Source organism: Berghia stephanieae, chromosome 6, assembly GCF_034508935.2.
Source record: "Berghia stephanieae isolate SIO BIC M18660-M18661 chromosome 6, UCSD_Bste_1.3, whole genome shotgun sequence".
Classification (NCBI taxonomy): Eukaryota; Metazoa; Mollusca; class Gastropoda; order Nudibranchia; family Aeolidiidae; genus Berghia; species Berghia stephanieae.
Window position 1 is genome coordinate 60,030,637 of NC_088365.1, and position 13,247 is coordinate 60,043,883.

Below are 13,247 nucleotides of genomic sequence, written 5' to 3' on the forward strand. Positions count from 1 at the left end.
ACATTATTATACCCCTTTCCATTTGGAAAAGGCCAATTTTATCATATCATGATAGTAATAAATTATGAGGCGGCCCTATTACCACTGTAAAATAACGTAGAGGTTAAAGAATGTATGTCCTGGCAGGCTTCCAGTTTTACCAAAAAATATATATTTTAAAGCGTACTGATATCTTGACCACATAGTAAAAATAATGTATTTTGATAGGAAATAATGAAGGTGAGGTCATTGGAATCGTATGATAATGGGACTCTTGATCTTGTTTACTGTATAGTTTGAATTCTGACTAATAGCAATATATAAAGTGAGTAGGAAAGTGCCAGAAGACAACAGAGAATAAAAAGAACTTCGCGTCGGCGAGGGGGGCTTGAATCCGCGACCTTACTAGTACGACAACTCCGCCCGGCCGGGGGATCGTGACTCTACAGTGTGAGCTATCAACGACACCAAAAAAAGTCGCTTCAAATTCTAGTCTATCGAGAGCCACTTCTCCCCGACTCTTACAAATGCGCGCTGCTATGGACGTGCAGCTGCTTAAGGCGTTTGTTCGAAAAATCACCGCAGGTATTCAAGAATCCTATACAATCTATCAAACGCATAGAATTAGAAGAAAAAAAGCATCACAAAGTGAATACTAAATCGCTGAGTACTTCCAGCTTCCTTGATTTATAAACATATTATAGAAACTTTAATCTTAATGAAATGTTATGCCTTTATCATCATCATCATCATCATCATCATCATCATCATCATCATCATCATCATCATCATCATCATCATCATCATCATCATCATCGTCATCATCGTCATCATCACCTGTTGATTAACCTTGTTCTTATTGAGAAAAAAGAAGAATAGAACCAGACAGTAAAGGTTTATAAAACGTAGTACTTCTCTTGTTAGAAATAAAAGGTATTTCTTTCTATCTAACCAATAAAGAATTGAAAAAAATTCTCTTTCTTTAAGATAAGATAAGATATACTTTATTCATCCAAAAAAATGAAAATTCGTTTATAGACGTGGCATGCATGAAAATGTATAAACACAAAGTTAAGAATCTATGGCGAAAATGTATATATATATAACATATATATATATATATAATATATATATATATATATATATATGTATATAAAATATATATATATATATATATATATATATATATATATATATATATAATATATGCAAATGCACAAAAATGTAAAAATATACGACCAAGAACCAATAGCAACACTTTATATATTAATTTGATAAATTGAGATAGGCCATACCTCTGGCCTTTAGTCCGAAATAAACGACTGTATTGTAACGGCTTGTAGTATCTTCCTGAAATTTTCACCACAAAAACCTGGAATAGTGATGGGAAACTGCTATGCATTAATCTATATCTTTCTATCATTTCTAGTTGTATTGTTTTTGTTTTGCTTTTTAGTTTTATTTTTTTTAATTTGATTTTGTTTTTGTTGTTTTTTGTAGTTTGTCTTTCCACTTTAATATTAATAAGCTGTATTAATTTTTCACAATAAATGATAATAATCGATTTGGGGGGGGGGGGGGGTTAAAAGTATAAAATGCAATCTTAAGTATCTATACGACCCCAGTGTAACACCGTTTAGAGACAAAAGGACGCAATTATTGTATGGTGACTGGAATGAATGAATGGATAGATGAATGAATGAATGGATGAATGAGTAAATGAATGAGATAAGGCAATTATGAAATGAATTGACATATAATAATTCAAAATATTGATTAATAATGGCATGTAATAGTCTGATCTGGTAATCATTATTCTGACTGTGTAAAGGGATGAGTTATCAATCAATAGATTATTCATAGAAACATTCAGCATCTGGTTGAATAAAAACAAATGCAGTCCCCAACAGCCATTAGGGTCACGTAGCCCAAGTCTATCCCGGTTTATATAGCTTAAAACGGAAAATAGAAATTGAGTGTTACCATTTCAATAGGACGCTAGTCTATCGAAAAGTACTTTCCGCTAAATCTAAACAGATCCAGCTACCAGATGACTGCTGGATGGACCAGAACTGAATCAGAAAAAAAAATCTCGATTTAACCCGGGATCGAACTCTCTCCCCTTGGGTGTCGAGCGTGTGCTCTACCAACTGAACTATGGTAAACCCTGGTTTAACTCACTCAACCCTAACAACGACTATAACAGTAGTTTACTCGGGTTACTTTTACTCCATGCCTATTTATTACATTTTTCTGAGACAAGATTTAGGCGTAGTATCAAAGCTAATGTTATTAGTTTTTACATGTTAATGATAGTTGTATAAAACTTGACCTCTACCTATGCAAATGCTTATTTTTCTAATACATTTTTTTCCAATTTTAAAAAAGTAGCAAACTTTTCTAGGATTGAGTGAGTTAATAAAAATCGACTGGTGAACCTTTTTTGGATCATTAATATCATTGAAATAGGTTGTATGTTTAATTTTACAGATTACCTGTATCTCATACAATTCTCTATCTCAATAATAAATCTGCACGATCTGCTGCTCACGTCTTTCATAGCTTGTCAATTAAACATTTTCATTAATCGTCTTCAGTACAGTGTTATGTTCCTTCTTGATTTTTGATTTTTAATTATTTTTGTTGTTGTTTTCTCTTTCCTATACATGAAGAGAAAATACAAGAGAAACCTTTCCACCCCCCCCCCCCCCCCCCAAAGAAAATTCAAAACAAAAAAAAACAAAAAACCCCCCAAAAAAAAAAAAAAACAACCACAAAAAAACCAACAAAAACGGCCCGCTTCTCATGAGAACCTATCCATATCTTCAAATCCATTCCACCAGTGCCTGCTCCTCAAATTCTCACTGTGGCGTCAAGGGAAAAGAGGCTCATTAATTTTACGTCGTTGTTTATTAATAATCATTACTAGGAACTACTATTGTGGCTTTGTGGGATTTTTAATATGGCAGTCGCCCTAGGACCGGCACACTCGTGCTGTGAATAAAACACACTTTCTAAGTAGACACTTGTTTTGATTTTCTTTCTTTATCAAGATGGGTGTCCTCTTAACTGATCGATATTTGGTAGGAGACTTTTATGGCCAAAAGTTTTGTAAATGTGTTTTATTAGAGAAAAGAAGTTTTATTATGACATTCACGAGGAACTGTTATTGCGAAATTATTACAAAGATTAGTTTTTGTTGTTTGTTTGTTTGTTTGTTTGTTTGTTTGTTTGTTTTGTTTTGTTTTGTTTGTTTTTTTGTTATTTTTTCGACACCGACATCGTTGCTGCCCGTGAGTTACTCATTTCACACTAGCGCGCAGCGAGAGTATAACAGTAAACATCCTTTTACAGGCACTCAAATTTTCACATTCCTATGCGTTGCTGTGTTTGCCACCTGTTTTATAGTTCCTCAAAAAAAGTGTTGAATGATAGAAATTAATTGTAACATTTAACAGCTTATTAATTTCGAAGACTACGTGTAACATTAATTCTTTGTGCGAGTATTCTCTTTATCTCGAACGGTCGCTGGTTGGTCTCCGATCACTTTGTTTCTCAATTCCGCAAACTAACCTCCATATCTAAAGGCCGTTCCCCTATCCATCACCTAGGACGTTACCCATTCTTATAACCAATTATTTATTTCTGATTGTAGAAAAAGTTTGACGACTTCCGTTGACATGGGCCGGATGTGGAAGGTCATGCGTGACCTTACAAACTTATTCGTTTTCCCCGCCGTACTAATACTCGTACTACTTGAAACGATCAAATACAGGTACAAGACATTTTGTAGAAGAATTATACTAGGCGACCATTGTTTGTTACTAAAGGTGCAACTAAATGAAAGAATTGTGTTCGGTTTTTGTAAAAAAAAAAAAAATTAAATGAGCAAATCACCCTTATCACTAAATAAATCGTTTTGGGTCAGAATTTGAGCTACTAACATACTAGGGATTCGTAAAACTCAAAGAAATGAATATAGAAGTTGTAAATCTTGTATTAATTCATTTTTTCAAAACTGTTTTCTTCTATATCCAGGACTGCAAACACGTTTGCTGGTCAACTCATAGATAAGATACCAGGAACAACTGAAAATGATAATGTTCATTCTATTGAATTTCTTTTCTCTCTGACCGATATAAATTGAGAACATCCCATATGTTTTGTGCATCATTTTAATTGTCACAATGTAACGTATCTCTATAATCATCATCAAAATTACCATAACTCTCTTTTTCTTCTATTTCTATTTTTTCCTTCTTATTTTCTTCCTCCTCTTTCCCCTCCTCCTCCTCCTCCCCCTGCTCATCCTTGTTGTTGTTGTTATTTTTGTTGTTCTACTTTTCCTTATCTTCTTCTTCTTCTTCTTCTTCTTCTTCTTCTTCTTCTTCTTCTTCTTCTTCTTCTTCTTCTTATTGTTATATTATTATTATTATTATTATTATTATTATTATTATTATTATTATTATTATTATTATTATTATTATTATTATTATTATTATTATTATCATTATTATTATCATAATCATCATCATCATCATCATCATCATCATCATCATTATTATTATTATTATTATTATTATTATTATTATTATTATTATTATTATATTATTATTATTATTATTATTATTATATTATTGTGATTATAATCTTTATAGATACAGTTATTACCATAAGAAACAGTAGTAGTAATAATGATAATAATAATAATAATAATAATAATAATAATAATAATAATAGTAGTAGTAGTAGTAGTAGTAGTAGTAGTAGTAGTAGTTGTTGTCGTCGTCGTCGTAGTAGTAGTTGTTGTTATTGTTGCTGTTGTTTTTGTTGAAAGTTGTTGTTGTCTAGTAGTGGTGGAAGTAGTATCGTTATCATCTTCATAACTATCTTTATCATTATCTTTTTACACCTTTAGTGCAGATCCTGTTCTTGTCAGTCGATAAATCTACTTGTCATCCTGCACCTTCAACGTAGCTTTTGAATTTTTATCAAATTATAATGTTTGCAAGAAGATGTGCCGTCAATAATACACGACACATCAACAGACGTTCACTTTCCCATTGTGAAACATGTTTCTCCGATGTCTTTTTTTAATTGACGTCATAATGCCTAGGGCAGGTCGCTCTAAATCCGTATGGTTTTTCGGTACCTCAAATTCTAACAGCTCTTAGGTTGGGTTCAACTGAATACTCCAGTGTTTAGACAACTCATTCAATTGCCGTCTCCTGACTGGTATTACATAAATAAATGTGAGGTATTATCTGTTAATCTAGCTAAAAATCTCAATCATAAAGTGACCCTCGGTCTCAAAACGGTATTATGTCGGAATGATTCAGACCCAAAAAGTGAATTTAGAGATAGAATGATGAGAAATTGGATCTTAGAAGTTTTTGTAAAGCAAGAAATAGTATTTATACTCAAGCATAACGTACATAAATGAAACCCAAGTTTGATATTTGTGGCAAAGAATTCAATTTCCCTAACCGAGTGGATCCCGACATAATACCGCATTGACACGATGGGTCACAAATGACGTAAGGCATTAATATCATATTAACATAATATATTTTCAAAAGAATATCTGACAATGATGCAATCGAATTTCAGCTAAAGTATATTTTAAGACGAATGGTGTGGAGGTTTTTGGGTTTCCTCTTTATCAAATAACAGGAAGATTAATAAAACCCAAAAGATATGATAATAATGGTTTTTGAGAAGTATTGAAACATAATATAGCTAAACTCTTAAATTTGTTTTCGAACTCGTTCTCTTCAAAATCCTATGAGCCAAGTTTCGAGTCTTGCAGTAGACATCGGAAAGTTTGGATCCAAGCAGCAGCTTTTCACTCATATTATTTTCTCTCCAAATTCAGGTGTAAAATTAGGACCTGTTGCCCATTACAGGATGCGTCCTGCATGCCAAGCGTTAGTAAAGGTTTCGAATTGCTTGCTTTAAAAAAATCACTTCTAATGGATAAAGCGCTTAATGAATACTAAAATTTTGAAAATTAATGTGAATCTTTGGATACTTGGATTAACCGTTTTGATTTGAAGCCAGGCATGTACGGTTTTAGGGCTTTGGGTAAAGTGGCATGCCCAAAAACCGAACGAGAGAGAAAAAAACAGCTTTAAAAGATTTGTATGTTCAATTTACTAACAAAACATCTATATAAATGATAAATTTAACATTTCTGCTTATAATTAAGGCTATAATTGTGCATGAGTGTTAGATTAATTATATGGTGCAAACTGAAATATTGTGTGAAAAATTGCAGTCGATTACTTGGTTTCAACTATGAATACTTACCGAATTCCCACGCGATCGGGTCGCTTCATTTATGAAAATATTTCGAAAATCTTTTCATAATAACCTGCATGACTGTCAATTTTTTTTGGTAAATTCCAGATCTTCAGAAATATAGAACATTCCATTCATACTGAAAAGCGGGTTATATAAAGACATGTCATTGTTTTCTGTGGACCGCTCTCATACGTATGGATTTGGGGGGCGATTTACCCTATTTTAAAAGAAGCAGTCGTGTTCTAACTCAGAATACGCAAAAGAATTATAAGGAACAATAGAAAAAAATAATGACGAAAAAAAACAAAAAAAAAAAAAACAAAACAAAACAAACAAACCACAGCCCCCCCCCCCAAAAAAAAAAAAACAAAAACAAAAAAAACACCGTAATAAATTAGGTTAGGTACTCACTAGGCACTACATTCGCCAGCCAGATAACGAACCAACACACAAAACAACGAGTAAATGTAAACGTTTATAATCTGATTGATATTAATTATTGAGTGAGAACTAATCTTGAAAATAAATGTCTAAACACAATTAAAGAGCGTTGACTGACTTCAATTTCTTTCCTACTATAGGACTTAGAGAGCCTGGGATGAACATGGATAGGCTTTGGATTGAAACAGTAGAATCATTGGACTTGTCGTCAGCAAAGCAGCAGTAGTGATAGCATTATTATTATTATTATTATTATTATTATTATTATTATTATTATTATTATTATTATTATTATTATTATTATTATTATTATTATTATTATTACTATTATTATTATTATTATTATTATTATTTTATTATTATCATTATTGCTTCAGCAGTGTGAGTATAATCATTACCATCATCATCATCAACATCATCATCATTCATCAAATAACATGGTCAGCATAGTAAAAATCAGCATTAGTACAACGACATCAAATACGATAAACAAACGACGTTACCTCACGTCATATCTAGAAAACTGTTTTTGTTGCCATAGTCAAGCCTTTTTTTAGTCACAAGGTGTATATTAAATATAAGATTATTAATTTAGACTTTACATTTAACAATCGGAGCGAAATGCCGTCAAAACTGGGAACAATAGCGTTAATCACCATTATCACAACTCTTCAAGTAGTAAAGACAAGTAAGTTAATATTTGTACAACTAAACCTATTCACATAGATATGATAGAAGTAAGAATGCGGTTATACTATTACTACTACTACTACTACTACTACTACTACTACTACTACTACTACTACTACTACTACTACTAGTAGTAGTAGTAGTAGTAGTAGTAGTAGTAGTAGTAGTAGTAGTAGTAGTAGTAGTGGTGGTAGTAGTAGTAGTAGTAGTAGTAGTAGTAGTAGTAGTAGTAGTAGTAGTAATAGCAGCAGCAGTAGTAGTAGTAGTAGTAGTAGTAGTAGTAGTAGTAGTAGTAGTAGTAGTAGTAGTAGTAGTAGTAGTAGTGGTAATAGCAGTAGTAGTAATAATAGTTGTGCGGCTATGTGGTCTAGTGGTATGACACTCGCTTTCGGATCGGAAGGTCGTTGGTTCGAGCCTCGCTCGGCGCATAGTTTAGTCCTTAGAGAAGGCTCTTTACGCAAATTCGCTCGCCGTACTCAGGTGTAAAATGAGTACCTGGCCGGTAACAGCGTTGTCTCTGTCCGGAAAAATTGTAATATCGCCTAGCAGGTGTCATGTATCTTTCTACATATTACATGCCGCTGTTGGTCAAGGACCCTTGTAAAGCGCTTTGAGCACGTTAAGTGGATATATAAAAATGCTCTTGTTTTTTTTTTAGTAGTAGCAGTAGTAGTAGTAGTAGTAGTAGTAGTAGTAGTAGTAGTAGTAGTAGTAGTAGTAGTAGTGGTAGTAGTAGTAGTAGTAGTAGTAGTAGTAGTAGTAGTAGTAGTAGTAGTAGTAGTAGTAGTAGTAGTAGAAGTAGTTGTTGTTTTTATTGTTCTTGTTGTACGTAATAATAGGAGTAATTGATGTTGTGGTGTTTGTCGTGGTATGGACTCTAGGATACAGACCTGAAAACTGTATAAAACAGTGCCAGACACTACAAGAATGAAAAATACAAGAAAAAAAAACATCTAAAAAAAAAGTCTTCCTTTACTGTGTAAGGAACCTCGGACCTCAGAGTATCGATTTTATATCGCGTGTTTATAGGTGTTGTGGCAAAGTAGATTTAATAACAACTCTTCTATAAGGTAAGTATTCCAACATCAGGTGTGTGAGCTGTCTTTGGGGTAGCCTCATATGAAAAAGTCATACAGAGAAATCTCCGATGACCCAGATTGCCAGACAATCAATTTCATTTTACCGAATACATCTGTCTGGAAACGTGTAGTTGAGAATTTCCATTGTAGGGGAGAACCGAATTACTGAATTGTTATCTATGGCTGATATTCACAAAGTTGGGATGCAGCATAAAAGTCTAGAAAAGCTAAATATAGATTTACAGTAATCTTGTTATCATGAAAAATAATTTATCAAAAACTCATTTTTGCATATGCAAACACCAAACATCCAATTTTGGACTGTCTCTTTCTTTCTCAATAACATTTTGCAGTCGTTCTGATCCCAAATCACTGACATCATATCCAGTCTATTACGTTACATGACAAGAGGAATAAGACTCGTCTGAAAAGCTAATCCATAAATCATCATCTTTACGTATGCTACGTACCACCTATCTACTCTTCAAAAGCGTTTCAGAGCAAGCGGTATTTTCGGGATTGTGCTTTGAATACTTGTGAGCAATTATCTCACAAGTTCCCGAATAATGCTCTCTGGGATGTCGATGCTCTTTGGACTGCCAAGCGCAGGCAATGCTTTGCGTGTAGATTAAGCTTGAATGTATCGCACCTCCTGATAAATTTCATCGACAAGTCTTGGTTGACTTGAGCTTGGGCAAACTTTTATGTGTCTAAGCAATTTTTGAATACCCAAGTTGTTTGTTTTTTTCGTTTTCACGTCTGCCACACCGGGGAATGAAATGTTGTTAAGATATCTTTGGCGATTTCATTTCATGGAACTAAAGAAAGATTTTTGTCGCACTATGGCTATTAATTAACACTTAATTTAAACGATGTAATTATTCTTACAGCCTACATTATTATTACACTATATATACCTATTACCAAATCTTACTTTACCACGTTATATTTACGTATATTGTGTTCATGTATGTATCATTGTCGGCATTTTTATACCTATGTACAAAAAACTCCTTTCGGATGAATAAAGTACATTATTACATTATTATTATTATTATTATTATTATTATTATTATTATTATTATTATTATTATTATTATTATTATTATTATTATTGTATTATTATTATTATTATTATTATTATTATTATTATTATTATTATTATTATTATTATTATTATTATTATTATTATTATCATTATTATTATTATTATTATTATTATTCCGAAATAAAAGGAGAGAAAAATGAGGTTTTTCTAAAGTTAATGTTGATTATGATTACTTTAGTGATGTCACGTGGGTCTATGACTTAATACATAAATGTATGGTGTTTTTCTAGAAGATGGTGAAAACCAGATGCAAATATATATAATGGTTTTATAAGGTAAGTCTCTAAAATCAGACAAAGCCTTTATGAAAACCCTACATTTCTGCACATGATTTTAAACACCATCTTAGATATACACTTAATAAACAAGGCATTATTAAAGGTGATTGCTATGCTTCTAAATATACCATCAGTCCACACAAAATTGGTAACCAAAACAACTGATAACCACGTAGGGGTCCCGATTACTTTGTTGGTAGAACACTTGATTCATACCCATAGGACGTCAAGATTGAATGTCCAACCCCAACCCACCCAGCAGTTGTTAGGATGCTTTGTCTCTTAGAACTCGCAAAACGTTCTTATCCAAATGGTAGCGATTGCTAGTAATCGTTTCGCGCTTTTGAAGTCAAAATTAATGATTTAGATAGCTCGGGGGCGTATTTTGTAGTTTATAGACTTGCTTTGAAGAAACTTTGATTTCAGTCATGGCATTTTGCTTCAGTGGTGTGGAGACCAGAATGGCCGAGGCCATTCGCACACCGGGTTGGATCTCCTTTCGTTGAACATACTTTAGACAGTTAAAAATCTTAAATTCTAATGATAATCATCTCAGAAAACAATTTCTATTTCTTTAAAAAGAGAGATTATATTAAAATAATTAGACGATTGTTATGAGATCTTAGAAACTTATGATTAGCATCTCAAAAAACAATTATTTTTTTACAATCAGATGGAGGGGCCAGTATCATTATCCAACCAGATCAAGTCTCTGACATCATGCCCGAAGACGTTCGGATCTCATGTAAACCTAGGGGACTTGAAAACAAAGCACGGGAAATTATACTGATGCAAATTTTGAGAGAACAAGAAGACCCTTTGGCCACAATTCACCCAAACTTCCAGACTTCACAAGAAATCAAAATATTGAATCCTAAATATGAAGTAACTGGTTTCATAGACAAAGACATAACACGAAGCAATCTGAATGTAAATCTATTAAAGGCAGGAAAAGAGTGGTCTGGGAACTATACCTGCAAGATTTATTATATGGATGAGTCTGGTAAGCTTAAAGAGGATTCGAGTGACGGAAATCTCATTGTCACATCAACAGATTCCTCCATTCTAAAGACCATCATTGACCCGTTGATGAAGAAAATGTCGGCTGTCGAAAATAAAGCTACACGGCGTGAGGAGGAGACACTTATTCTAAAAACGAAAATAGCTTCGCTTGAAAAGAAAGCGGCATCACTTGAGAAAGAGAAAATTTCTCTGAAAAAAGCAACAACATCTCTACAAAATAAAATAATAGAGCTGGAAAAGACAAGCAAAAAGGTATATATCGTATCTAATTATCTTTTATAAACAATGTAGGTGTGTATGTGTGTATGTGCTTACGTGTTAACATACAAAAGTGATATGACAGAACACAATATGATAATAAAGTCATATCATAATTCTGCAAATATAAATGTTGGTATGAATCATTTAAGAGAAGATAAGAGAACTACGTTGAGATAAGAAAATCTCCTTAAATTTGAATATTCAAAGCTTGTCTCTTAGAACTGTTGTTGTCCTGTCTCAGAGAGAGAGAGAGAGAGAAAATAAGTAGGAGTGAAATATCTGTTCAATCTTAGTTATCGTTTAACATTATAACAAGTGTAACTAAATGACAAATTGCCATATTTATGGACAATAAAGATCTATTATTATTATTATTATTATTATTATTATTATTATTATTATTATTATTATTATTATTATTATTATTATTATTATTATTATTATTATTCTTATTTCCCGACTTGTAATATCATGATGAATGTCTTTATATTCTTTTTTTTTCTGAAACATTTATGTAATATAAAGACATACAATAGCTTTGGAATCTCAAGTTTACAATTTTACAATCTATGCTTGTTTATATAAAATTGCATACATCCAACATATTAAGCGATTTAATTACAATTCAGTATAGCAACCCTAAACTTTATATTTGGTCCTTTAAATATAATATGTTTAACTTTCCTAGACAAGATTTATCAACGGTACAGGCCAGCATTAATTATTACAACCATCTTTATAAAATCAAAGCCATTTTCATAATTATCCTCACCATCGACTTCAATTGGTATTCCTATTTCTTTTAGGACCAGGCTTCTATGACGAAACAATTTCAAAAGTTGGAGCAAAATGACTCAACTCAGATAAAATCTTTGACAGATAAAGTATCTGCCATTGAAATCCGCTCAAAGAAAACGGACCAAAAACTATCAAAGGAGGTCGGCACAATGGAACAGATAAAGGATGACCAGAATAAGCAGATACAGACACTTAAAAACAAAGACAACGACCAGTTGAAAAAGATACAATCTTTGGTCTCCAAAGAAGCTGCCCTAGAAAGCAAGCAAGGAAAACAGTTCAAGGAATTGAAATCAAAAATAGATAAACTTCCCAACAAAGCATCGGTGTCGTCTATAAGTAACAGAGTCACACTGCTGGAAAAGAACATCAGGAAGGTATTCATATTCTATTTTACATATATTTAACAAATAGTAAGCATACCCGTGTCCGTTAATTTAAGAGAGAGCTATTTGGGCTTTGAAATCATTTTCGCAAGCAATAGAATCATATTTTCACAATATAAATTTGGGTGAATCACAAATGGTTCAACAACGCTAATTCACAAAAAATAATTCATGCCCAAAGAATGAGTATTGATGCTATGCATTTAGCGAAAAAAAACTCATAACACCCGACAGCCGAATATAACGTACACCGACAAACAAAACTCTAAGTAACCTTAAACGTTTATAAACTGCTTGATACATTTTAGTGAGACTTCTCATAAAAATGGCTGGTATAAACAATAACAAAGAGCCGAGTGACGTCAATTTCGTTCCATCTATACGATACATATTGAATGTGTAGCGAAGTGATTTAAATATAGGTTCTTGTATTCGCAACAAGACTCAAAATCCGGGCATGGTATTATGCACCCTCCCTGTAAACAAACAAAATTGAAAGTGTCTGAAGGGGCTCGAACCCGGGTCCGTCCAAATGACCGTGCAATGCCTTAACAACTCGGCAACTTCGGCCCCATACGAGAAAAAAAAACCAATATAAAACTGCCCACGTTTTAATCTAGCGAGAATAATATGTTGGCCAATGGTATCAAAGGCCGCACTGAAGTCATAACCAAGTAATTAACGATGTCATTATGTTGTACACGCACAAGTGAACTTTCAGTGCTGGTCTGTAGGCAGATTGGGAATTACAATATAATTTAGTATCTTGTAGACGTTCATGAAAACGATGTGCAACCGCTTTTTTGATAATTCTAGACAATAAAGTAAGATTTAACACAGGTCTATATAGTTCTTAAGTTGGTCTATGTCGAGGGTCGATTTCTTGAGTAGCGGTTATACT

General features: G+C 32.8%; 1 protein-coding gene across 1 annotated transcript in view; it reads left to right on the top strand.

Moving 5' to 3' along the window:
• Nucleotides 1-7,277: 7,277 nt before the first annotated feature.
• LOC144975351 (uncharacterized) overlaps nucleotides 7,278-13,247 on the top strand; it is a 7,302-nt gene continuing 1,332 nt past the window's right edge. The window contains exons 1-3 of the mRNA XM_078919350.1: nucleotides 7,278-7,411; nucleotides 10,552-11,153; nucleotides 11,969-12,337. Of these exons, the coding sequence (XP_078775476.1) occupies nucleotides 7,345-7,411; nucleotides 10,552-11,153; nucleotides 11,969-12,337 (1,038 nt within the window). The 5' untranslated portion in view covers nucleotides 7,278-7,344. The remainder of the gene's footprint in view (nucleotides 7,412-10,551; nucleotides 11,154-11,968; nucleotides 12,338-13,247) is intronic.